At 46.0% G+C, this 27,997-nt stretch overlaps 1 protein-coding gene across 2 annotated transcripts in view; it reads right to left on the minus strand.

Moving 5' to 3' along the window:
• Positions 1-27,997, minus strand: part of DMTF1 (cyclin D binding myb like transcription factor 1) — an 84,361-nt gene that overhangs the window by 38,499 nt on the left and 17,865 nt on the right. The window contains exons 2-6 of one of the 2 annotated variants that reach the window (XM_040343431.1): positions 26,461-26,579; positions 24,010-24,098; positions 6,346-6,460; positions 4,286-4,362; positions 2,858-3,015 (exon numbers count right to left, since the gene is read on the minus strand). In XM_040343431.1, coding sequence (XP_040199365.1) covers positions 2,858-3,015; positions 4,286-4,362; positions 6,346-6,460; positions 24,010-24,098; positions 26,461-26,572 — 551 coding nt within the window. In that variant the 5' untranslated portion in view covers positions 26,573-26,579. Of the gene's footprint in view, positions 1-2,857; positions 3,016-4,285; positions 4,363-6,345; positions 6,461-24,009; positions 24,099-26,460; positions 26,820-27,997 lie in introns of those variants that run through there. The other variant, XM_040343430.1, reaches the window with a different exon arrangement.

The following is a 27,997-nucleotide window of genomic DNA, read 5'->3' on the forward strand; positions in this document are numbered from 1 at the left end:
TTATCTTAAAGTGGAGGTTCACCCAAAAACCTTTTTTTTTTTAACATTAGATTGAGGCTCGTTTTGTCAAGGGGAATCGGGTGTTTTTTTTACAATCGAAGCAGTACTTACCGTTTTAAAGATGCATCTTCTCCGCCGCTTACGGGTATGGGCTGCGGGACTGGGCGTTCCTATTTGATTGACAGGCTTCCGACAGGCTTCCGACGGTCGCATACATCGCGTCACGATTTTCCGAAGGTAGCCGAACGTCTGTGCGCAGGCGCCATATAGAGCCGCACCGACATTCGGCTTCTTTCGGCTACTCGTGACGCGATGTATGCGACCGTCGGAAGCCTGTAAATCAAATAGGAACGCCCAGTCCCGCAGCCCATACCCGGAAGCGGCGGAGAAGATCGCTCTCTAAAACGGTAAGTACTGCTTCGATTTTAAAAAAACTACCCGATTCCCCTAGACAAAATGAGCATCAATCTAATGTTAAAAATTTTTTTTCGGGTGAACTCCCGCTTTAAAGCATAGCATGCTTTAAAGGGGGTTGTAAAGGTTCACATTTTTTAAAATAAAGATAACAAACATGTTATACTTACCTGCTCTGTGCAAGGGTTTTGCACAGAGCAGCCCCGATCCTCCTCTTCTGGCTCCTGCTGCTATCAATCTATCCAATGAGGACAGAGACAGCAGCCGGAACCGGTGGGCTTGTGCTCATCACTGGAACGGTAAGAAAAAGAGGGGGCTTTGGGGGGCAGTTGCAGCAAAGAAGGTTTGCAACCCCTTTAAGGTAAAAAAAACTTCTGCCTTTAGAACCAATTTAAATTACACCTGCAGTGAATGTCGCATTCACCCCTTTATTCCTCTAAGTCTCTGGATAAAGTAATATGAATGCTATAGGTTATTCCGGGTGATACATGCAGGTGAGCAGCCCCCGAACACACACACTGTCTGCGTTTCAGGAGCCTCACCCGCTCGATTGTCAAATTAGGACGGGTGGCTGTATGAAAGCAGCTGCTGCCTCCCAATATGGGCTGCCTACACAGCTCAAGCCAAAGAATCAAAAGGCCCATTCACAGTCTATGGGCCTCAGAGCATGTGTAAATGAAGCTGTATAATAAACTGAGACCAAAACCATGATAGAGTTTCCTTTCAGCACATTTCTAGAACTAAAAATTGTAATAATCCATTTTAATATACACTATATTGCCAAAATTATTGGGACACCTGTCTTTACATGCACATGAATTTTATCGACATCCCAGTCTTATGCCGCGTACACACCATCACTTTATGTGATGAAAAAAAACGACATTTTCTGTGAAGTAAAAAACAACGTTTTTGAAACTTCAATTTTCAAAGACGAAGTTGCCTACACACCATCGTTTTTTCACAATGCTCTAGCAAAGCGAGGTTACGTTCACCACGTTTTTCCATTGAAGCTCGCTTCATAACTAGCTTCTGGGCATGCGCGGGGGTAAAAACGTCGTTTTAAATATCGTTTTTTGCTACACACGGTCAATTTCTGTGAAGTAAAAAACAACGTTTTGAAAAACGACACATAAAATGGAAGCATGCTTAAAAAAAAATTTGTCGTTTTTCACAAGACATAAAACGACGTTTTCCCCCACACACGGTCATTTAAAGTGACGTTTTTAAAAACTTCGTTTTTTTTCATCACATGCTGTCCGTTTTCATCAGATCGCTCCATAGGGACACAGCGGTGCCCGACAAGCCCCTCCCCGCTCAGTGAGCAGAGAGGAGCTTGTCATCGTCTGCTCAGCGGAGATCTGCGTACTGATCTGCCGCTGAGCCGACCGTAGCAACGGAGTCCGCCAAGTGTGAATGAAGCCTAAGACAGGAAGTGTGCTACTGGCCAGATCACCAGGTGAAAATCCAGGAAAAATAAATAATGCAGCCATTACATCTAATGCCCGGTACACACGATCTGTTTATCGGACGAATGGTCGTCCGTTTTTTTTTTTTTTTGCATGCTAATCTCACGTCGAATCTGATGAGTTTACTAAAGTCACGAAAATTCTCGTAAAAAAGATTAAAAAAATCGGAAGTGATGTCATTTTTGAACGACGGCTGTACTGAAAATCGTACGTTCTGGCATCGTACGGAAAAAAAATTCCGTGCATAGAATAATATCGGATGAACCGTCCTGATCGGCTCTCGAAAGCTCTGTACTAACGATCCGATTATCGTACGATCGTTTCGAAAGCAGCATTTTTCGTACGATTTTCGGATCGGGTGTACAGGGCTTAAAGCGGGGGTTCACCCTTAGAGGGCACTTTTCCCCCTTAGATTCCTGCTCGTTTTTACTAGGGGAATCGGCTATTTATTTTAAAATATGTGCAGTACTTACCCGTTTACGAGATGCATCCTCTCCGTCGCTTCCGGGTATGGGCTTCGGGAATGGGCGTTCCTTCTTGATTGACAGTCTTCCGAGAGGCTTCCGACGGTCGCATCCATCGCGTCACGATTTTCCGAAAGAAGCCGAACGTCGGTGCGCAGGCGCAGTATAGAGCCGCACCGACGTTCGGCTTCTTTCGGCTACGAGTGACGCGATGGATGCGACCGTCGGAAGCCTCTCGGAAGGCTGTCAATCAAGAAGGAACGCCCGCTCCCGAAGACCCATACCCGGAAGCGACGGAAGAAGATGCAGCTCGAAAACGGGTAAGTACTGCTCATATTTTAATACAAATAGCCGATTCCCCTAGACAAAACGAGCAGGAAGCTAAGGGGAGAAAATTTTTTTTTTTATAAATGGGTGAACTCCCGCTTTAAGGATTGGTAAGCTGTATTATTAAATTACATTTTAGGATTTGGTTTAGATAGGCTTTAATATTTTTCGACTTTCTCTTACTTTCCAACGTGGTTCCTGTCATCATACATGCGAAGAACTCTTCGATACACAGCAAAAAGTGGACGGTTCAGTCCCCAGGCTATTGTCCTATAGAAATCTTTCCTTTCATCCTTTGACATCTCAAAAATGATTTCAGCGGCATCTTTAATGCCATGTTCCTAAAAAGCAAGACAAATAGAAACAAAATAAACAAAAAGCCAAACTCTAGGCAAAACATTTTGTTTTACTGTGGACAGAGTGGGGAGGGGTTAGAGCCTCTGCCAGGGTTTTACTGTTGTTTGTGCCCTATTGGAAAGATTTCCCTTCACTTCTTTTCAGAGCAGGAAGTGGCAGAAAATCAGCAACACAGAAAAAAAAAAAAAAAAATACTATTTTAGTGGATTGAAGAAGGGTTAGATGTCCCAACAATGTACTTTTTGCACTCTGTGCCTTCATGTCCCAGTGAAGAAAGGAAAAATCTCACCAATGGGGGGTGACAGAAATGTTCACTCTTCCCCACTAAATATGTTGTTTTATTTAAATGTAATGTATATATGTATTTTTGAAATGATATGAAAGTTTTATGTGCGTATAATAATTGAATACATTTTTTATTTTTTACATGGCGGAGGGTTAGGAGACCTACCCGGAACCAATGCACGTTTAGGTGGAGTGGGTGGAATGAGGGGAGGGAGAAGCGATTTATACAGTAGGGAGGGGGGGGGATTTGTAAATTTTGATTTGGGGGGGGGGTTTGATTGGGGATTGGACTTGTTATCCACTTTTTTCTTTTCATTTGTTTTTTAGATGGTCCAGGAGAATTTAAGAGGAGTGTGTGGTGTGGGACAGATCAATTTCTTTACCTAAGTGTATGTTAGATGATAGATCCATTTCTGTATTTATGTGTATTTAAGTGTACTTTGTGAATGTTTAGTGTTTTTTTGAATGATTTGCAAACTGTTTTTGCAAAGTATGTAAGGTTTTATATTGGTATAAACTCAATAAAAACTATTTATAATAAAAACAAAGCTGACCTAGGGAAAAAAAAAAACTAACAAAAAAAGTTTGGGATTAAATCTAGACATAAGACTGGTGGTGTTCCATCAAAGACAATTCAAAATATGCAGATCTGCACTTGTAAATGAATAAGGTAACAGTTGTGCAGCAGATGGACCAATCTGAGAACAGGTCTTGTGCAAAGATTTTTGTCTACTTAGGCGAAGGTGCATTTTGTCACCACCCCCTCCACAACGGCAGTCCTCTAGCCATTTTTTTTTTTTATTTTTAGTTTACACGTCTTCAGTAATTTTTTCAACTTTCCATCTATTATTCTTTTGCGCGTGTTGTTTTAACTTTGGATAGCCCTGTCTGAGAACTACGTTGAAAGTAAGAATCTCTTAAAAATATACCAATCCCTTAAAATGTACCAATCCAACAAATAAAACTTACCTTCAAGTATCTGTCTATGTTGCTCATTAAGATTGCTATCTCCTCTTTGGACCACATGCCTTGTTTCCATCTGTGACCTAAAATAAAAAAACATAAATAATGCTGCATACATGCATACTGCTGTACTTATAGGATGATGTGAGATTTCAATAAAAGGAAATTATAGTCTATTTTTTTTTTATTTGTTATGTGTTTATAGTTTTTTTGCTCACCCATAATGCTCTGTAAATCCAGTGCTATAGGTCAATGCAATCTATTAAAGTGGAAGAAAGGCTATACCTAACTATACCTATTCTTAAACATGTTCTGTCTCTCCTCCTATCATTTCTACTGTATATTATATACACACATAATTTTATATATATATATATATATATATATATATATATATATATATATATATATAAAACATAAAAAGGAAGATTTGTGTACTTAAAGAGGAGGTCCAGTTTGAAAAAATAAAATAAAAGTCTCATCAGAAACAAATACTGTATCTGATGACTTTTAATATAAGGACACTAACCTGTCCAGGGATCCTGCATTGTCGGCACCCTCTAGCCGATTCATCAATTGGCTACGGGTGCAGGTGCTAGCCTGCACTAGGGGGAGTGCTACAATGTGTTGTCAGGCACAGAGGGGTATCCATCGAGTCTGGTATGGATTTTAAGGGGAACCCCACGTCAAAATAAAAAAAATGAAAATCCATGCCAGACCTTTATCCAAGTATGTAGAATGGCAGGTCAGAAAAGGGGGGGGGGGGGGGGGACTAGTGAGCGCTCCACCCCCCACCCCATAGAACCTTGTCCCCATGTTGATGGGCGCAAGGGTCTCTTCCCCACAACCCTGGGTTGTGGTTGTGGGGGTCTGCGGACGGGGGTCTATCAGAATCTGGAAGCTCCCTTTAACAAGGAGGCCCTCAGATCCCGTATACCCCTACTCATTCACCAACAAAATGTCAAGAAGTAATAAAAACACAGGGCCAGATTCACAGCAGAGATACGACGGAGTATCTCAGATACTCCGTCGTATCTCTCAGAGTATCTATGCGACTGATTCATAGAATCAGTTACGCATAGATAGCCCTTAGATCCGACAGGTGGAATTGTTTTACACTGTCGGATCTTAGGATGCAATACCGCGGCCACCGCTGGGGGGAGTTCGCGTCGTAAACCAGCGTCGGGTATGCAAATTAGTAGTTACGACGATCCACGACGGTTTTTCGCGTTCGCTACGTCGCTGTTAGTCTAGTTTCCCGTCGCAAAGTTAGTCGTCGTTTTAGGTGCCCTAACTTTACACAGCACACGTATGTGCTGTATAAAGTATGGCCGTCGTTCCCGCGTCAAAATTTATAAATTTTTCCTTCTTGCGTAAGACGTCCGGGAATACGGAAGTACGCTACGCACGTCGCCGTTCGAAAAAATGACGTCACTTCACGCAAAGCACGGCGGGAAATTCAAAAGGGAGCATGCGCAGTAGGTCCGGCACGGGAGCGCGCCTAATTTAAATGGCACACGCCCCTTTGAATTACGCGGGCTTACGCCTGAGGCCGCCAGCGGAAGTTTTCATGCAAGTGCTTTGAGAATCAGGCACTTGCGATGAAAACTTGCGGCGGTGTAACGTATCTACGATACGTTACACCGCCGCACTTCTACGTGAATCTGGGCCACAGTTTTTGACAATAGTGTCCCCAGGCACTATATTTAAAGGAATTTCTAATTTTTATTGTTGCACTTTAAAGATCATTAAAATCACTGCTTCTTTAAAAACGATTGTTTAAAACATGCATTGATACATGTCCCCCAGGGCAGTAGCTGGACCCCCAGCCCCTTTTAAGGCCAATAAGTTGCATATAAGCCTTCACAGTGGGCACTTTTGATTTTTCGGTTCGGCTCCCATAGACTTCAATGGGTTAGGTCATTCAGGTCAGAACTTTTCCCCTGTTTGGGAGTTCTGCTGAGAACCGAACAGGGGGGTGTTCTGCCCATCTTTAGCCTTTAACACATATAGCAATGTAGGGTACACGGACTATGATAAAACAATGCTATTCAATCCGGGACTACCTTTGTTGGTGAGAGAATCTTTGTCTTCTTTGCTGGTAAACCACGCTCTACTAACTGCTGACATGTCCTCATTGCCTGCAGGAGAAATGTCATCAAGCTGCTCATTTTGGAGAATCTTGATGAGGGAAGAAAGATTAGAGAACATTTAATCAAGTTCTACAAGTGTAAAAACAACCAATACTCTAACTGAGGCATAGTGTATACTGTATATTAGTTACTATGCACATTATGCATACATTATATTTACATGAAATAATAAAAAACAGGTTAAAGGAGAAGTTCACCTTTACAAAAAATAATAATAAATGCAATTTTTTTTGCAGGTAAAAAACATGCATTTATTTTTTTATTTCTTTATCGTTACATCACGGGACACAGAGCGGCATTCATTACTATATGGGTTATATGGAGTACCTTCAGGTGTAGACACTGGCAATCTTCAAACAGGAAATGCCCCTCCCTATATAACCCCCTCCCATAGGAGGAGTACCTCAGTTTTTACGCCAGTGTCTTAGGTGTTAGTCATGGTTTAGCTTGCCTCCGCATCCTTGGGATTAGGTGAGCTACCGGTTCTGTCCAAAAAAGCCTGCGCGCTAAAGTGGTCAGTAACCGGACCCCAAACCCTTGGGGTATAGCCCATAATGCTTTCTTTTTAAGAGAGCTGGACCCTGGGCCCAGAACTTAGAAAACCTTTGGGGCGCCTAATGTTTTCTGTTTGCCAGGGTGCTGTATGGGCCCAGGACAGTGGATCCTTCATGGAAGAAGAAGGTTCCCAGGGCCTGAAGGTCTAGACATCCCCACGGAGATGGGGGAAGATTGGACCTCTTGCTTGGCAAAGTCCTGCGGCATGGAGCAGGTAAGTAAGGGGAAAAACCTGCGGAGCTTGGCTCTTAGCAAGTTTTTTCTGGGAGGTCACAGGGGACATGCCTAAGGTTATGCATTGCATCTGGCAAACCAGTCACATATCATGAAGATAGGATGGCTCTATATGTTATATTTCCCCATAAAAAGTGACCTCCCTGGTAGTGTTGGAAAAGCTGTGAGTGGGGCCTTTTATGTACAAGTGTATGTGTGTGTCAGAGAGCTATGCTTACCTGCAAGCCTCCAGGCGATGCTCTATCCAGTCCTCTCCCTCATGCCTGCAAGGCAGGCAAAACGCTGACCTCCTCGTGTGTTCCAGGCCTGCGGCTGCAGGAACAGAGAGGCCCTTCCTCCCAACCCCCCCCCCCCCCCCCGTCGGCGGGCGCGCGCGCGGTGCGCGTGCACGTGTTATAGACGCATTTGGCGCCGTTTTAGCTGGGGGGGGAAGGGCGGGTCAGTGGTTTAAAGGAAGGGGCGGCCCTTCCTTAGATGCCACAGCTCATTCATTTCTCTGGCTTAAGGGAGGAAGGACTGGAGTGAAGCACGGGGCGCTGAGGACACACAGTGGCCAGAAAGAATACTACAGTCTTCAGAAGATTGTGGTTTAGCCTAGGAATAGGCTGGTTTTCTTTTCCATCTCATAGTCTTTTCTTTGGCAATACTACTCAGGGGGATAGAATGTTTTTTCTTGCCTAGATTGAAAAAAAAAAAAAAAAAAAAGAAGAAAAGTTTTTCTTTGAAAAAAAAAAAAAAAAAAAAAAAAAAGTGTCATCTGGGGTAGAGGAAACATTTTTTTTCCCCAAACAGGTGTTTGGGCATTTAACTATTATAAGTCCCAGGTACCAATAAGTAGGAGGTGTACCTCGGTATTGTACCATGGCATCAAGATCAGAGGGTACAAAAGGTGGGGATTCCCCCGCAGAATCTGAGGTCTCGGATAGAGCTATGCCGCTGCTTTCCCCACAGGGAGCCTTTGGGCCATCGGGGTCTGGGGCTAGAGCTGACGCGAGTCAACCCAACCCTAAGGTGGTCACGGAGGAGGTGTTACTCGCCTCTTTAAATGAGATGCGGAGAAGCATGGGAGAAATGATAGCCGCAGCCATGCGGGGTAGTAAGCGGAATAGATCTCCGTCACCCGTGCGCGGACCCTCGGAAGAGGAGGTCCTTTCCTCTGGGGAATTGGACCTCTTGGACAGAGACCAAGTAGGTTCAGGGATCGAAGATCCGGATACAGAGGAGTCTGGGGCAGTCTCCCTGAGGGAGAGCTGGTGGATTCAGGGCTTGACGGACTTGGTCCATAAGGCATTCAACCTGCCTGTACCAGATCTCCAGGTATCGACGGTTTCAGCTTTGGGCTCACTGAGGGCGCCTCAAAGCAGTGCTGTGTTTCCGATCCATCCTCTATTGGAGGAAGTCTTATTCCAAGAGTGGAACAAACCAGACAAGGTTTTCTTTCCACCTAAGAAATTTTCTGTCTTATATCCTATGGAAGAAAAGTTTTCCAAGAGATGGGCTTCTCCTGCAGTAGACGCAGCCATCTCATGTGTTAACAAATCGTTAACATGTCCTGTAGAAAACGTACAGGTTTTCAAAGATCCAGTTGATAGACGCTTGGAAGCCCTACTTAAGAACTCCTTCACTTCTGCAGGGGCAGTAGTACAGCCAGCCGTGGCTGCGATTGGAGTCGCTCAAGCTTTATCGGATCAATTTAAGCAAATGCTTGAACTTATTCCTGCCGAGCAGGCAGAAGAATTTTCGGATGTCCCTAAGGCCATATGTTTTACGGTAGACGCAATCAAGGATTCTATCCAACAAGCGTCACGTTTATCATTATCCCTTATCCATATGAGAAGACTCTTATGGTTAAAAAGCTGGGAGGCTGAGCCCCCATGCAAGAAGCTCCTGGCAGGGTTTCCCTTCCATGGAGGACGGCTCTTCGGAGAGGACTTAGATAAATACATTCAGACCATTTCAAGCGGCAAGAGTACTCTCTTGCCAACTAAGAAGAGGGTTCAGGGACCTGCGTTTAAACGACAGTCCTCCCCTGGGCAGGGGCCCTCTAATGCCAAGCAGTATCGACGGCCTCCTGCAAGAACAAACTTCGGCTTCAACAGCAGATCACAAGGACAGGCTGTTAGGGGCAAGAGGCAGTGGTTTCGCAAGCCAGCAAAACCAGCCCCCAAGTCTACCTCATGAAGGGGCGCCCCCACCCACGAAGGTGGGGGGAAGGCTGCGACTCTTTTCGGAGATTTGGGAAGCCAGCATTCCCGACGAGTGGGTACGGTCTTCCGTGGCCACAGGCTACAAGCTAGAATTCCTAAGGTTTCCTCCTCCTCATTTCCAGGAGTCGAGGATTCCAAACGATCTGGAGAAAGGAGCCGCATTAAGGTCGGCTCTAGATCGTCTACTTTCCCAGGAAGTAATAGTAGAGGTACCAGTCCTGGAACAGGGGCTGGGTTTCTACTCCAACCTATTCATCATCCTAAAGCCCAATGGAGATGTCAGGCCAATTTTGGACCTAAAGATGGTAAATGCATACTTAAAAGTCCGCTCATTTCGGATGGAATCCGTGCGGTCAGCAGCTGCCACACTCCAAAAAGACGACTTCATGGCGTCCATAGACATAAAGGATGCCTACCTTCATGTTCCAATTTATCAGCCACATCAAAGATATCTACGCTTTATGGTGGCTTCGCGTCATTTCCAATTCGTGGCGCTTCCCTTCGGGTTGGCTACGGCCCCCCGGGTGTTCACGAAGGTTCTAGCTCCAATCCTAGCCAAGCTAAGGATCCAAGGGGTCACGATCCTAGCATACCTGGACGACCTCCTAGTCATAGACCACTCGTCTCCCGGCTTGGAACGAGCAGTGGCCCTCACGGTCCAATACCTCGAGAGGTTCGGCTGGGTCCTAAATCGAGAAAAGTCAGCATTCCAGCCCACAAGGCAGTTGGAATATCTCGGCATGAGATTAGACACGGAACAACAAGGGGTGTTCCTACCTCTGAGGAAGGTCAAAGCCATCAAGGAATTAATCCTACTGGTTCTAAGCAAGAAAGAACCGACTATTCGCCTATGTATGAGATTACTAGGCAAGATGGTGGCTACTTTCGAGGCGGTGCCATACGCCCAGAGCCACACTCGCATCCTGCAGGCAGCCATCCTGTCAGCATGGAGCAGAAGGCCACAGGCCTTGGATATCCCGTTGCCTCTCTCATCAAGAGTCCGGCAAAGTCTGTGTTGGTGGTTAGACCCTCAGAATCTACTGAAGGGAAAATCTTTCAGCCCAGTGGCTTGGAAGATAGTGACCACAGACGCCAGCCTGACGGGCTGGGGAGCGATTGTGGATGGTTCCACTCGCCAAGGTATTTGGGCAAAGCCAGAGAAGCTTTTACCCATCAACATCTTGGAGCTCAGAGCTGTTCGACTAGCCCTCAGGGCTTGGACGTCGAAATTGCAGGGGCTCCCGGTGAGAATTCAATCAGACAATGCCACGGCAGTGGCATACATAAATCACCAAGGGGGGACCAGGAGTCAGGCCGCTCAGAGAGAAGTGAGCTTGATTCTCCTATGGGCAGAGGCTCATGTGCCCTGCATATCGGCAATATTCATTCCCGGAGTGGACAACTTTCAGGCGGACTTCTTAAGCCGCCAGACTCTATGGCCGGGGGAATGGTCTCTGCATCCACAAGTCTTTCAAGCACTCTGCCAAAGATGGGGAGTGCCGGACGTGGATATCATGGCATCGAGACTCAACAAGAAGCTAGACAGGTTCATGTCCCGCTCAAGGGATCCGATGGCCTGCGGAACCGATGCTCTGGTTTGCCCTTGGCATCAGTTCAAGCTTCTTTATGCGTTTCCCCCGCTCCAGTTACTACCCCGCCTGCTGCGCAGGATCCGGGTGGAGCACATACCAGTTATCCTGGTAGCTCCAGCATGGCCCAGAAGGGCTTGGTACTCACTAATCCTAAGGATGGTAGTGGGAAACCCTTGGACTCTTCCTCTACGGCCAGACCTGCTATCGCAAGGTCCGATCCTCCACCCTGCCTTACGGCATCTAAATTTGACGGCCTGGAAGCTGAATCCTTGATTCTCAGGGGTAGAGGTCTGTCTCAGAAAGTAATCTCTACCCTAATCAGAGCCAGGAAACCGGTCTCTAGGGTGATTTATCACAGGGTCTGGAAGGCCTATATAGGCTGGTGCGAGTCCAAGCTATGGCTTCCTCGCAAGTTCACCATAGATAGAGTTTTAAGTTTTCTCCAGCTAGGAGTGGATAAAGGATTGGCATTAAGCACAATCAAAGGACAGATTTCTGCCCTGTCAGTGTGGTTTCAGCGGCCGCTGGCCACCCACTCGCTGGTTAAGACCTTCCTTCAAGGGGTCTTACGTATTAAACCTCCAGTTAAATCCCCGCTTTGTCCGTGGGATTTAAATCTTGTTCTGTCGAGTTTACAGAAACAACCGTTTGAGCCGTTGGCTGAAGTTCCTTTGGTTCTACTGACAAGGAAGTTGGTGTTTTTGGTTGCCATAGTTTCCGCAAGAAGAGTTTCGGAACTGGCAGCCTTATCCTGTAAGGAACCATATCTTATATTTCATAAGGACAAGGTCGTTCTCCGCCCTCATCCTTCCTTCTTACCGAAGGTCATATCCAGTTTTCATTTGAACCAGGATTTGGTATTACCATCCTTCTTCCCTAAACCTACTTCCAGAAAGGAAGGGTTGCTGCATACCTTGGATATTGTCAGGGCCATGAAGGCCTATCTTAAAGCTACAGAGAAGATCCGGAAAACAGATGTGCTGTTTATTCTACCGGATGGGCCCAAGAAGGGGCAGGCAGCTGCAAAGTCCACCATCTCTAGGTGGATTAAGCAATTGATCACTCAGGCCTACGGCTTGAAAGGGTTGCCTCCTCCAGTATCATTAAGGGCTCATTCTACTAGAGCCATGGGCGCCTCCTGGGCAGCACACCACCAGATCTCTATGGCTCAAGTTTGCAGGGCGGCAACCTGGTCTTCTGTCCACACATTTACAAAATTCTACAAGTTGGACGTAAGAAGGAATACTGATACTGCCTTCGGGCAGGCAGTGCTGCAGGCTGCAGTTTGAGACCCTCGGATTCCGGGGGCTCCTCTTTTTTTGAGTTAAATTTAAAATTTAAGATTATTTTTCTCAAATAAGTTGGATTTATTATGATTTGAGTATATCTCTAAATTAAATCCTTTTGTCTTGGAGATGTTCTCCCTCCCCTCATTGTAAGCATTGCTTTGGGACATCCCATATAGTAATGAATGCCGCTCTGTGTCCCGTGATGTAACGATAAAGAAAAAGAGATTTTTAATACAGCTTACCTGTAAAATCTTTTTCTTGGAGTACATCACGGGACACAGAGCTCCCACCCCTCTTTTGAGGACCATTTTGGGAGGCATACTGCTTGCTACAAAACTGAGGTACTCCTCCTATGGGAGGGGGTTATATAGGGAGGGGCATTTCCTGTTTGAAGATTGCCAGTGTCTACACCTGAAGGTACTCCATATAACCCATATAGTAATGAATGCCGCTCTGTGTCCCGTGATGTACTCCAAGAAAAAGATTTTACAGGTAAGCTGTATTAAAAATCTCTTTTTTGTAATAATGCTGTAAAGCATTGCACCCACGATCAGCAGATTGTGTATATGGGTTATATGGAGTACCTTCAGGTGTAGACACTGGCAATCTTCAAACAGGAAATGCCCCTCCCTATATAACCCCCTCCCATAGGAGGAGTACCTCAGTTTTTACGCCAGTGTCTTAGGTGTTAGTCATGGTTTAGCTTGCCTCCGCATCCTTGGGATTAGGTGAGCTACCGGTTCTGTCCAAAAAAGCCTGCGCGCTAAAGTGGTCAGTAACCGGACCCCAAACCCTTGGGGTATAGCCCATAATGCTTTCTTTTTAAGAGAGCTGGACCCTGGGCCCAGAACTTAGAAAACCTTTGGGGCGCCTAATGTTTTCTGTTTGCCAGGGTGCTGTATGGGCCCAGGACAGTGGATCCTTCATGGAAGAAGAAGGTTCCCAGGGCCTGAAGGTCTAGACATCCCCACGGAGATGGGGGAAGATTGGACCTCTTGCTTGGCAAAGTCCTGCGGCATGGAGCAGGTAAGTAAGGGGAAAAACCTGCGGAGCTTGGCTCTTAGCAAGTTTTTTCTGGGAGGTCACAGGGGACATGCCTAAGGTTATGCATTGCATCTGGCAAACCAGTCACATATCATGAAGATAGGATGGCTCTATATGTTATATTTCCCCATAAAAAGTGACCTCCCTGGTAGTGTTGCAAAAGCTGTGAGTGGGGCCTTTTATGTACAAGTGTATGTGTGTGTCAGAGAGCTATGCTTACCTGCAAGCCTCCAGGCGATGCTCTATCCAGTCCTCTCCCTCATGCCTGCAAGGCAGGCAAAACGCTGACCTCCTCGTGTGTTCCAGGCCTGCGGCTGCAGGAACAGAGAGGCCCTTCCTCCCAACCCCCCCCCCCCCCCCGTCGGCGGGCGCGCGCGCGGTGCGCGTGCACGTGTTATAGACGCATTTGGCGCCGTTTTAGCTGGGGGGGGAAGGGCGGGTCAGTGGTTTAAAGGAAGGGGCGGCCCTTCCTTAGATGCCACAGCTCATTCATTTCTCTGGCTTAAGGGAGGAAGGACTGGAGTGAAGCACGGGGCGCTGAGGACACACAGTGGCCAGAAAGAATACTACAGTCTTCAGAAGATTGTGGTTTAGCCTAGGAATAGGCTGGTTTTCTTTTCCATCTCATAGTCTTTTCTTTGGCAATACTACTCAGGGGGATAGAATGTTTTTTCTTGCCTAGATTGAAAAAAAAAAAAAAAAAAAAGAAGAAAAGTTTTTTTTTGAAAAAAAAAAAAAAAAAAAAAAAAGTGTCATCTGGGGTAGAGGAAACATTTTTTTTCCCCAAACAGGTGTTTGGGCATTTAACTATTATAAGTCCCAGGTACCAATAAGTAGCAGGTGTACCTCGGTATTGTACCATGGCATCAAGATCAGAGGGTACAAAAGGTGGGGATTCCCCCGCAGAATCTGAGGTCTCGGATAGAGCTATGCCGCTGCTTTCCCCACAGGGAGCCTTTGGGCCATCGGGGTCTGGGGCTAGAGCTGACGCGAGTCAACCCAACCCTAAGGTGGTCACGGAGGAGGTGTTACTCGCCTCTTTAAATGAGATGCGGAGAAGCATGGGAGAAATGATAGCCGCAGCCATGCGGGGTAGTAAGCGGAATAGATCTCCGTCACCCGTGCGCGGACCCTCGGAAGAGGAGGTCCTTTCCTCTGGGGAATTGGACCTCTTGGACAGAGACCAAGTAGGTTCAGGGATCGAAGATCCGGATACAGAGGAGTCTGGGGCAGTCTCCCTGAGGGAGAGCTGGTGGATTCAGGGCTTGACGGACTTGGTCCATAAGGCATTCAACCTGCCTGTACCAGATCTCCAGGTATCGACGGTTTCAGCTTTGGGCTCACTGAGGGCGCCTCAAAGCAGTGCTGTGTTTCCGATCCATCCTCTATTGGAGGAAGTCTTATTCCAAGAGTGGAACAAACCAGACAAGGTTTTCTTTCCACCTAAGAAATTTTCTGTCTTATATCCTATGGAAGAAAAGTTTTCCAAGAGATGGGCTTCTCCTGCAGTAGACGCAGCCATCTCATGTGTTAACAAATCGTTAACATGTCCTGTAGAAAACGTACAGGTTTTCAAAGATCCAGTTGATAGACGCTTGGAAGCCCTACTTAAGAACTCCTTCACTTCTGCAGGGGCAGTAGTACAGCCAGCCGTGGCTGCGATTGGAGTCGCTCAAGCTTTATCGGATCAATTTAAGCAAATGCTTGAACTTATTCCTGCCGAGCAGGCAGAAGAATTTTCGGATGTCCCTAAGGCCATATGTTTTACGGTAGACGCAATCAAGGATTCTATCCAACAAGCGTCACGTTTATCATTATCCCTTATCCATATGAGAAGACTCTTATGGTTAAAAAGCTGGGAGGCTGAGCCCCCATGCAAGAAGCTCCTGGCAGGGTTTCCCTTCCATGGAGGACGGCTCTTCGGAGAGGACTTAGATAAATACATTCAGACCATTTCAAGCGGCAAGAGTACTCTCTTGCCAACTAAGAAGAGGGTTCAGGGACCTGCGTTTAAACGACAGTCCTCCCCTGGGCAGGGGCCCTCTAATGCCAAGCAGTATCGACGGCCTCCTGCAAGAACAAACTTCGGCTTCAACAGCAGATCACAAGGACAGGCTGTTAGGGGCAAGAGGCAGTGGTTTCGCAAGCCAGCAAAACCAGCCCCCAAGTCTACCTCATGAAGGGGCGCCCCCACCCACGAAGGTGGGGGGAAGGCTGCGACTCTTTTCGGAGATTTGGGAAGCCAGCATTCCCGACGAGTGGGTACGGTCTTCCGTGGCCACAGGCTACAAGCTAGAATTCCTAAGGTTTCCTCCTCCTCATTTCCAGGAGTCGAGGATTCCAAACGATCTGGAGAAAGGAGCCGCATTAAGGTCGGCTCTAGATCGTCTACTTTCCCAGGAAGTAATAGTAGAGGTACCAGTCCTGGAACAGGGGCTGGGTTTCTACTCCAACCTATTCATCATCCTAAAGCCCAATGGAGATGTCAGGCCAATTTTGGACCTAAAGATGGTAAATGCATACTTAAAAGTCCGCTCATTTCGGATGGAATCCGTGCGGTCAGCAGCTGCCACACTCCAAAAAGACGACTTCATGGCGTCCATAGACATAAAGGATGCCTACCTTCATGTTCCAATTTATCAGCCACATCAAAGATATCTACGCTTTATGGTGGCTTCGCGTCATTTCCAATTCGTGGCGCTTCCCTTCGGGTTGGCTACGGCCCCCCGGGTGTTCACGAAGGTTCTAGCTCCAATCCTAGCCAAGCTAAGGATCCAAGGGGTCACGATCCTAGCATACCTGGACGACCTCCTAGTCATAGACCACTCGTCTCCCGGCTTGGAACGAGCAGTGGCCCTCACGGTCCAATACCTCGAGAGGTTCGGCTGGGTCCTAAATCGAGAAAAGTCAGCATTCCAGCCCACAAGGCAGTTGGAATATCTCGGCATGAGATTAGACACGGAACAACAAGGGGTGTTCCTACCTCTGAGGAAGGTCAAAGCCATCAAGGAATTAATCCTACTGGTTCTAAGCAAGAAAGAACCGACTATTCGCCTATGTATGAGATTACTAGGCAAGATGGTGGCTACTTTCGAGGCGGTGCCATACGCCCAGAGCCACACTCGCATCCTGCAGGCAGCCATCCTGTCAGCATGGAGCAGAAGGCCACAGGCCTTGGATATCCCGTTGCCTCTCTCATCAAGAGTCCGGCAAAGTCTGTGTTGGTGGTTAGACCCTCAGAATCTACTGAAGGGAAAATCTTTCAGCCCAGTGGCTTGGAAGATAGTGACCACAGACGCCAGCCTGACGGGCTGGGGAGCGATTGTGGATGGTTCCACTCGCCAAGGTATTTGGGCAAAGCCAGAGAAGCTTTTACCCATCAACATCTTGGAGCTCAGAGCTGTTCGACTAGCCCTCAGGGCTTGGACGTCGAAATTGCAGGGGCTCCCGGTGAGAATTCAATCAGACAATGCCACGGCAGTGGCATACATAAATCACCAAGGGGGGACCAGGAGTCAGGCCGCTCAGAGAGAAGTGAGCTTGATTCTCCTATGGGCAGAGGCTCATGTGCCCTGCATATCGGCAATATTCATTCCCGGAGTGGACAACTTTCAGGCGGACTTCTTAAGCCGCCAGACTCTATGGCCGGGGGAATGGTCTCTGCATCCACAAGTCTTTCAAGCACTCTGCCAAAGATGGGGAGTGCCGGACGTGGATATCATGGCATCGAGACTCAACAAGAAGCTAGACAGGTTCATGTCCCGCTCAAGGGATCCGATGGCCTGCGGAACCGATGCTCTGGTTTGCCCTTGGCATCAGTTCAAGCTTCTTTATGCGTTTCCCCCGCTCCAGTTACTACCCCGCCTGCTGCGCAGGATCCGGGTGGAGCACATACCAGTTATCCTGGTAGCTCCAGCATGGCCCAGAAGGGCTTGGTACTCACTAATCCTAAGGATGGTAGTGGGAAACCCTTGGACTCTTCCTCTACGGCCAGACCTGCTATCGCAAGGTCCGATCCTCCACCCTGCCTTACGGCATCTAAATTTGACGGCCTGGAAGCTGAATCCTTGATTCTCAGGGGTAGAGGTCTGTCTCAGAAAGTAATCTCTACCCTAATCAGAGCCAGGAAACCGGTCTCTAGGGTGATTTATCACAGGGTCTGGAAGGCCTATATAGGCTGGTGCGAGTCCAAGCTATGGCTTCCTCGCAAGTTCACCATAGATAGAGTTTTAAGTTTTCTCCAGCTAGGAGTGGATAAAGGATTGGCATTAAGCACAATCAAAGGACAGATTTCTGCCCTGTCAGTGTGGTTTCAGCGGCCGCTGGCCACCCACTCGCTGGTTAAGACCTTCCTTCAAGGGGTCTTACGTATTAAACCTCCAGTTAAATCCCCGCTTTGTCCGTGGGATTTAAATCTTGTTCTGTCGAGTTTACAGAAACAACCGTTTGAGCCGTTGGCTGAAGTTCCTTTGGTTCTACTGACAAGGAAGTTGGTGTTTTTGGTTGCCATAGTTTCCGCAAGAAGAGTTTCGGAACTGGCAGCCTTATCCTGTAAGGAACCATATCTTATATTTCATAAGGACAAGGTCGTTCTCCGCCCTCATCCTTCCTTCTTACCGAAGGTCATATCCAGTTTTCATTTGAACCAGGATTTGGTATTACCATCCTTCTTCCCTAAACCTACTTCCAGAAAGGAAGGGTTGCTGCATACCTTGGATATTGTCAGGGCCATGAAGGCCTATCTTAAAGCTACAGAGAAGATCCGGAAAACAGATGTGCTGTTTATTCTACCGGATGGGCCCAAGAAGGGGCAGGCAGCTGCAAAGTCCACCATCTCTAGGTGGATTAAGCAATTGATCACTCAGGCCTACGGCTTGAAAGGGTTGCCTCCTCCAGTATCATTAAGGGCTCATTCTACTAGAGCCATGGGCGCCTCCTGGGCAGCACACCACCAGATCTCTATGGCTCAAGTTTGCAGGGCGGCAACCTGGTCTTCTGTCCACACATTTACAAAATTCTACAAGTTGGACGTAAGAAGGAATACTGATACTGCCTTCGGGCAGGCAGTGCTGCAGGCTGCAGTTTGAGACCCTCGGATTCCGGGGGCTCCTCTTTTTTTGAGTTAAATTTAAAATTTAAGATTATTTTTCTCAAATAAGTTGGATTTATTATGATTTGAGTATATCTCTAAATTAAATCCTTTTGTCTTGGAGATGTTCTCCCTCCCCTCATTGTAAGCATTGCTTTGGGACATCCCATATAGTAATGAATGCCGCTCTGTGTCCCGTGATGTAACGATAAAGAAAAAGAGATTTTTAATACAGCTTACCTGTAAAATCTTTTTCTTGGAGTACATCACGGGACACAGAGCTCCCACCCCTCTTTTGAGGACCATTTTGGGAGGCATACTGCTTGCTACAAAACTGAGGTACTCCTCCTATGGGAGGGGGTTATATAGGGAGGGGCATTTCCTGTTTGAAGATTGCCAGTGTCTACACCTGAAGGTACTCCATATAACCCATATAGTAATGAATGCCGCTCTGTGTCCCGTGATGTACTCCAAGAAAAAGATTTTACAGGTAAGCTGTATTAAAAATCTCTTTTTTGTAATAATGCTGTAAAGCATTGCACCCACGATCAGCAGATTGTGTATGCAATGCCTCCGCCCTGCAGTCTGTATATCTGTTTGGCTGCACCTCCGGACTGAGACAGAAAGACTAAGGGCCCTTTCACACGTGCGGACCGTATGTCAGCATTTTCATTCGTCCGTTGCGGATGAAAACGGGACATACATGGGTCCCTATGTGATTACGGGTGTCAGCGGATGACCATCCGCTGACACCCGTAATTTGTCCGCCTCCGCAAAATCGGACGGAAGAAAATCCTATTTTTCTTCCGTCTGCCGGATCGGATCGGATGAACGCGGACATACGGTTCGTGTTCATCCGATCCCCCATAGGGGAGAGCGGAGGAAAGACAGGGCAGTCCCTGCACAGTGTGCGGGGACCGCCCTGTCAGCTGCCAGCTCAGCAGGGATTTTACGAAGGATCCCCACTGAGCTGTACGGACACACGGAGGTGGATCATTACTGATCCGCCCCGTGTGAAAGGGCCCTAAATGAACTACCTAGAAACTTAATGAACTACACAGTGCTGTGGTAGTTAGAGAACTACAAGCTGACAGCTGCAAAGTCTTTCCGACCTTGTAGTTTTCCCATTCACAGAACACTGTAAATGGATGAGGAACCCAGCGGGTGGAGCCTTGCACGCCTGCGTTTATTGAAGGTGAAGATAGCTGTCAGACCGAGGGTTCGGCTGGAGCAGGGGCCGATGCATCTGTAACATGTTACACCCTGAATATGGGTGTAACATATAACACTGACCATTCGGGCTCTCGGGCACTGCCCGAGGGCCCCATGCCACTAGGGGGCCCCATCAGGGTTGCCAGCCTCAGTAAAACCAGGGTCAGTATGTAAAAATCTGTGTTTTTTTACATCTGTTCCTAAAATGTCCCTTACCGACATCCTTTTGGTCTAAAAATCCCAAGATTATAGCTGCCTCGCCTCTCCAGTACCTTCTCAGTGTATACTGTGTGTGTATACTGTGTGTGTGTATACAGTACTGTGTGGCCCCATAATCTCCTATTGCCTGGGGGCCACATAATCTCCTATTGCCCGAGGGCCCCATGAGTTGTCAGTCCGCCCCTGCACGTTACAAAAGGTGAACTTATCCTTTAAATTACGGTATGTCTGCTTTAGTTAGAACTACATAAAATTTATCCCATATATGTAAATATTCAGTCATGCATTTTACAGAGTAATTTCAGGTAACAAGTGAAACCAAATCTATTAGCTACTGTAAGGCCTTGTACACACGACCGAACATGTCCGCGGAAACTGGTCCGTCGGACCAGTTTCCGCGGACATGTCCGACCGTGTGTAGAGCCTACCAGACAGTTTTCCGGCCTAGTGGACAGGTTTCCAGAGGACAAAAGTTTCTTAGCATGCTAAGAAATTTGTCCGCTGGAAGACTGTCCGTCGGACAAGTCCGATGGTTAGTACGACTCATCGGACATGTCCGCTGGCCCGAAGTCCCGCGCATGCGTCAAATTGATTCGACGCATGCGTGGAAGCATTGAACTTCCTGGGTCGCGCACGTCGCCGCGTCATCGTCGCCGCCACGTCACCGCGTTTTCTGTCCGCGGGGAATTTGGTTTGATGGTGTGTACACACATCAGACCAAAACCTCCCAGCAGACATGTCCGATGAAAACGGTCCGCGGACCGTTTTTATCGGACATGTCTGGCCGTGTGTACAAGGCCTTATCCTGCAAACTAAGCAAATGTGCTAAAATCAGAAAGTCCACCCTATTCATAGTTCTGACGCCTGTGCTGTGTAAATTCCCATTTCTCTCTGCTTCCTGCATCACCAATCACAATCAAACTTCTATGGCAGGTAAGAATTGCTTAGTAGCTTAATAGCACTGCCTTTTTTCTTTATACAGTATATATGGTTTTTATATGTGAAAGACATCAAGATGCCTGCCCTTGGTGTGTTTGGGAATAACGCTTCTACATTACAAGCAGAAGTTCTTAGATTACGAGCTTACTAACAAACGGTAAAAGGATGGACTGATTTTCTACAGCTACACCTGGAAGAAACAGACATACTGAGCAGGTAAGCTAAGCTTCCCCTATATATTTCATGGGGTCATTTTCAGTTTTGACAACAGTGCACCTTTAACCTGGACAGTGTGATGTCATGCACTACTGTTGCTAATCAAGGGGCTTAATACAGGCCGGAGGCAAACATGAGACAATCTAATCTGCAATGGTCATGTCAAACAAAGATGTCATATTTAACCACTTTATGACCGCCCTATTGTAGCTTTACTGCTACAAGGAGACTGCACTATATACGCGTGATCCCATACTTCTGGGTCGTGGCGTGCGCATGTGTGCCGCCGGCTCGCTCCCTGTGGGGGTGCACAGGGGGTGTCACGGACTTGATGTCCACCGACACCCACTGATCCTTAGGTACACAGGCAGAATGGCCTGTGTAAACAAGGCAGACTGCCATTCTGCCAGTAGGGAAGGCATGGATCCTGTGTTCCTCTTGTAAAAGCACCGCCTTCCCCTTGTAAAAGGAACTCAGTTAAAGTGATACTAAAGCTAGGTTCACACTGCTGCGAATTCAAAATCGCGATTTTGCTGCGATTTCGGCCGCGATTTAAGAGACATCTGTGCAGGGTTCAATGTAAATCGCGGCCCGAAATCGCAAAAAGTAGTACAGGAACTACTTTTTGAAATCGGTGCAGCGCCGCAGATGCGGAGTCGCACCGATTAGGACGGTGCCATTGCCGACAATTGCCGGCAAATGCCGCCGATTTGAGATGCGATTTGACATGTGAAATCGCATCTCAAATCGTACCAAATCGTACCCAGTGTAAACCTGGGCTAAAGTCTAATTTTTTTATTATTTAAAAATAAATGTCATACTTACCTGCTCAGTGCAGTGGTTTTGCACAGAGCAGCCCAGATCCTCCTCTTCTCCACTCCCACGCCGGTGCTCCTGGCCCCTCCCTCCTGCCGAGTGCCCCCTTAACAAGAAGCTTGCTATGGGGGCACCCGAGCTGAGCCGCTGCTCTGTGTGCCCCCTTGATTGACAGCAGTGGGAGCCAATGGCGCCCCGCTGCTTTCTCAGTCAATGAGGAGGGAGAGTCCCGCGCAGTGGAGTCTCTCATGCAACATCACTGGATTGAGATGGCCTCAGGTAAGTATTAGTGGGGCTGCTGCACACTGAAGGTTTTTTATCTTATGCATAGAATGCATTAAGATTAAAAACCTTCTGACTTTAGAACCATTTTAACCCTTTTGATCGCCCCTGACATTAACCCCTTTCCAGCCAGTGTCATTAGTACAGTGACAGTGCATATTTTTACCACTGATCCCTGTATTAGTGTCACTGGTTACCCAAAAAAGTGTCAAAAGTGTCAGTTAGTGTCAGATTTGTACACCGCAATGTTGCAGTCCCGCTATAAGTCGCTGACCGTCGCCATTACTAGTAAAAAAAATAATAATAATAATTCCATAAATCTACCTCCTAGTTTGTAGGCGCTATAACTTTTGCACAAACCAATCAATATACGCTTATTGAGATTTTTGTTTGCAAAAATAAGTAGCAAAATACATAGGCCCAGATTCTCAAAAGGAGATACAACGGCGTATCTCCAGATACACCGTCGTATCTCTGAGTCTGAGCGGTCGTATCTATGCACCTGATTCTTAGAATCAGTTACGCATAGATTTGTATTAGATCCGACCGGCGTAAGTCTCTTACGCCGTCGGATCTTAACTGCATATTTACACTGGCTGCTAGGGGAGTGTACGCTGATTTACGCCTAGAAATATGTAAATCAGCTAGATACGCGAATTCATGAACGTGTGCCCAGCCGACGCAGTACAGATACGCCGTTTACGTTAGGCTTTTCCCGGCGTAAAGTTACCCCTGCTATAGAAGGCGTACATGCGGCGTACCAATGTTAAGTATGGACGTCGTTCCCGCGTCAAATTTTTAAAATTTCACGTCGTTTGCGCTAATCGTTCGTGAATGGGGCTGGACGTAATTTACGTTCACGTCGAAACCAATACGTCCTTGCGGCGTACTTTGGAGCAATGCACACGGGGATATATCCACAGACGGCGCATGCGCCGTTCGTGAAAAACGTCAATCACGTCGGGTCACAAGTTATTTACATAAAACACGCCCCCCTGTTCCACATCTGAATTAGGCGTGGCTTACGGAGCAAGTGCTTTGAGAATACTGCACTTGCCCGTCTAAGTTGCGGAGGCGTAACGTAAATAGGATACGTTACGCCCGCTCAAAGATACGCCGCTGTACGTGAATCCGAGCCCAACTGTCCTATATTGATAAAGACATTTGATATTTTTACTTTTTATTTTTATGTGTTTTTTAGCAGACAGTAAAAAATATTGTTTTTTTTCCCAAAATTGTGGCCTTGTTTTATTTATAGCACAAAAAAAAAAAAAAACATGCAGCAGTGATCAAATACCACCAAAATAAATCTCTATTTGTGGAGGAAAAAAAAGGACATAACATTTATTTGGGTATAGTGTGGCACGGCTGCACAATTGTGAGTTAAAATAACGCAGTGACGTATCACAAAAAATGGCCCGGTCATGAAGGAGAGTAAATGTTCCGGAGCTGAGGTGATGAACCTATCACTTTACTGTGAATTCACTACTCATCTACCTTCCTGTGCTCCCTGCCACCCCTTTCACCCATCATGGCCTCCAGTAGAATGCCTTTTGAAGGCTTGGCTCCAGTCTGTATTGCAGTTTACAAAGGGAACTTTACTTCCACCCTTATGTGACAATGCTTGAGTCTATCTGTTGGACACTCAGGAGCTGTGCAGTCACCATGAAAGGAAGCGTCACATGCTCCCAACACCTAGAAGTACCTGGAAGGACACCTAGTGAACAGGATGTAGAAGTGCACGGGCAAGGTAAGTATTAGGACCAGAGGAGAAAGGCTATAAAGGGAACCTATTATTTAACCCTGGATGGATAAAGTGATAGGTTTATTATAACTTCAGTCTATAATTTTATTGTAAATATTCCTCTGCTTCCACATTTTACCTGTATCTGAGTTATGGATTCTTCATTAATGTCGCCATCCACCACTTCCGTGGTGGCAGTCATGGTCACCTCAAAGCTTGGGTCATTTTCTGACATTAAAACATACAAAATAGTTGAAATTAATTCAAAGCAGCATAACCAATGACACATAAAAACCTCAAGTGAATGTGTTCTCAGGTGAAAGGAATTTAACTTTAATATCTTGCAATTACAGGAATTATAGAATGAGAGCACCAACCCAACTCAAGGTTGGCATTTAAACATGCACCACCTACCTTTCCGCAATGTAAATGTCCCCCAGTACCAAATTCTAATTACCGGTATGTGTTTTTGAAAGCAATGTTTCAAACACAAATAAAGTTTCTATAAAGTTTTGGGGTGTAGCTGGAAATGACTGTTAGAGAAACCAATAGCCACACTACCAAACAAACCGACACTCCCCTTTGCCTCATCCAATTTCTATGGTCACATGTCAATGGATTTCTCACATTTGCTGCAGTTTACAATTAAAAAAGGAAGCGCAAAGCCTCGTACACACGATCAGTCCATCCTTAACCGATGAAGCTGACTGATGGTCCGTCTTGCCTACACACCATCGGTTAAAAAAAACGATCGTGTCAGAACGCGGTGACGTAAAACACAACGATGTGCTGAAAAAAAAATGAAGTTCAATGCTTCCAAGCATGCGTCGACTTGATTCTGAGCATGCGTGGATTTTTATCCGATGGTTGTGCCTACTAACGATAGGTTAGGAATCTATCGGTTAAATTTAAAGCAAGTTGGCTTTTTTTTAACCGATGGTTAAATAACCTAGGGGGCCCACACACGATCGGTTTTGACAGATGAAAATGGTCCATCAGACCGTTGTCCTCCGGTTAACCTATCGTGTGTACGAGGCCTAACAGTAAAGCCTCGTACACACGATCAGTCCATCCGATGAAAACGGTCTGAAGGACCCACCATCAGTTAAAAATCCGATCGTGTCAGAACGCAGTGACGTAAAACACGACGTGCTGAAAAAAACAAAGTTCAATGCTTCCAAGCATGCGTCGACTTGATTCTGAGCATGCGTGGATTTTTATCCGATGGTTGTGCCTACTAACGATCCGTTTTGACCTATCGGTTACCAATCCATCGGTTACATTTTAAAGCAAGTTGGCTTTTTTTTTAACCGAAGGTTAAATAACCTATGCGCCCACACACGATCGGTTTGGACCGATGAAAACGGTCCATCCGACCGTTTTAATCGGTTTAACCTATCGTGTGTACGAGCCTTTACAGTACGACATGTAACTGCATTTCTGTGTCAAAGTTCTACACTGTTTTCGTTGGATTTTACTAATAAGTAACTATAGATGCTCCAGAATGAAATGGCGCTTGTATAAAAATCCATCTACAAGGACCTGCACATCTTGGATTCAAGAAATAGTAGACTGTATCTTGTCTTTAACTGTAATAGATTTTTAAAGAAGTTTCTGCCTATGGATGGCAAATAAAACTTTTCTATTTTTTCATAATTGTGGTATATATCTCTGTCCATACTCCACTGAGGCAAAATTAAAGTCCCACTCCACTCCACTTTGAACTTCAGTCGCATAATATTATGTATTGTAGGCCTACCGCCTGTATTTTTTTCCCATGTCTGGGGCTCTCCTTTGAATCCTTTTAACTAGGGTTGTCCCGATACCGATACTAGTATCGGTACCGATACTGAGCATTTGCGCGAGTACTTGTACTCACGCAAATGCTCCCGATGCTTCACCCGATACTTTTTTTTTTCAGAGAGAGAGCGGGCGGCGAGGGGGCGGAGAGCGGAGCAGAGCAGTCCTCAAAGAGAAAGTTAAGACCTCCCCCCCGCTGCCACTGTCTAGTTGATCAGCACGGGAAACAATACAGCTTTCATTTGAATAGCTGCGTTTTCCCCCGCCGCGCCATATATAGCCCCTCCCCCGGGCATTTTGATAGACAGATCACCCGTCCCAGGATTGGATGGGTGATCTGTCTATCAAAGTGCCCAGACAAGGGGGAGGGGCTATATATGACGAGGTGCGGCGGGGGAACACACAGCTATTCAAATGAAAGCTGTATTGTTCCCCGCGCTGATCAACTAGGCGTTGGCGGCGGGGGGGCTTGGCTTTCTCTTTGGGGACATGGCTGCATTTGTGGGGAACATGGCTGCATTTGTGGGGAACATGGCTGCATTTGGGGACACATTTAATAAAAAGTATGGGTATTAGGTATCGGCGAATACATGAAAAAAAGTATCAGTACTTGTACTCGGTCCTAAAAAAGTGGTATCGGGACAACCCTAGTTTTAACAAATCATGACCTATTTCGTTGTGACGATGTGAAATATCACCAGTGAAGCTGAATTATGTTATGGAAGCGATCTTTTCATTTTCTGCTACTTGTGTGTTTTGCTCAGCATTAAAGATAAGGAAATCCTGGTACCATTCTGAGGACAATGCAGGATCAAATTCCCATCGAGGTCCTGTGTGAGCGTTAGGGAGCTTCTTGTGGTTTGAAGTTTCACTCTTCCAGACTCTTCTTCACCTGTGCTCATACTCAACCTGCAACAAGGACATAAAACTGCTGACACGTAATGGAATGGCCACATAACACAGCAAGAGAGTCATCACTTACCAAAGACATAAACAACAACTACAAGTAACATTTGATTGGTGCCCAATGGACTCTGAAAGACAATAATTTCTAATAAAGTTCCTATAGTACCTGCTGTAAGTGAAATGTTTTATAAACAGAGCTGACACAAGAACATATGTAATCACATTTAGAAACCATTAAAGGATAAGTTCACATTTTTTTAAAGTTTTATTTATGCAATAGGCATTCCTAAATATAAAAATGTGTAAGGTACCTTTTTAAGGTGATGCTAAAGTCAAGTTTTTATTTTTTTGGTACAAATAACAAATATGTTATACTTACCTGCTCTGTTGCAGTGGTTTTGCACAGAATAGCCCGGGTCCCTCTTTGGCTCTTCTGGCCCCTCCCTTCTGTTGAGCTTGCTATGGGGGCACAGCTCCGTGTATCTATTAAGACACTGAGCTGTGGCCCAGCCCTGCCCCCTCTCTCCTCATTGGCTCACTGACTTTGATTGGCAGTAGCGGGAGCCAATGATGCAGCGATACTATCTCAGCTAATGAGGAGGGAGAGTCCAGGGCAGCCGAGACACTTCTGCAACATCACTGGATCGAGATGGGCTCAGGTCAGTATTGAGGGGGTTGCTCACACAAAAGGCTATTTATCTTAATGCATTGAATGCATTAAGATAAGAAAACCTTCTGGACTTTACAACCACTTTAAAGGGGTTGTAAAGGTTTGTTTTTTATTTTCTAAATAGGTTCCTTTAAGCTAGTGCATTGTTGGTTTACTTACCTTTTGCTTCAATTTCCCTTCTAAATGTTTTCTTTTTTTGTCTGAATTTCTCACTTCCTGTTCCTCCTCAGTAAGCTGTTCCGAGCGGTGGTTAGTCAGACAGAACAGCTTACTGAGGAGGAACAGGAAGTGAGAAATTCAGACAAAAAAAAACAAACATTTAGAAGGGAAATCGAAGGAAAAGTGTATATTAGCTTTCTAAATATCTTACCTGTACAGGACGGAAGTTTTTTCCATTTTCAGTAGGCAAGTGCCTCCACTCAGAGAGAGACAAAGACGACTAAGCAGCACTAGATATGTGCAGAACAAAAAATTGGCTTAGCTTTGTTATTTAAATAATTTAATTTAGTTAAATTTGTTAATTCGTTTTCGAATTTGATTAGTAATTTTCCAAATTCTAAAAATTCATTCTATTTTTGAAAGACAGTTATAATCGATTTTATTATATTCTATATTATTCCAGTCTATTGTTTTTTTCCAATTATATTCTCTTATTTTCTATTCTATTTTATTCTATTCTAGTCTAGTCTATTGTTTTTTCTATTCTATTCCCTTCTCTTATTTCCACTACTCCGCCCATGCAACCTCCCGA

The sequence above is a fragment of the Rana temporaria genome, chromosome 3 (assembly GCF_905171775.1).
Source record: "Rana temporaria chromosome 3, aRanTem1.1, whole genome shotgun sequence".
Classification (NCBI taxonomy): domain Eukaryota; kingdom Metazoa; phylum Chordata; class Amphibia; order Anura; family Ranidae; genus Rana; species Rana temporaria.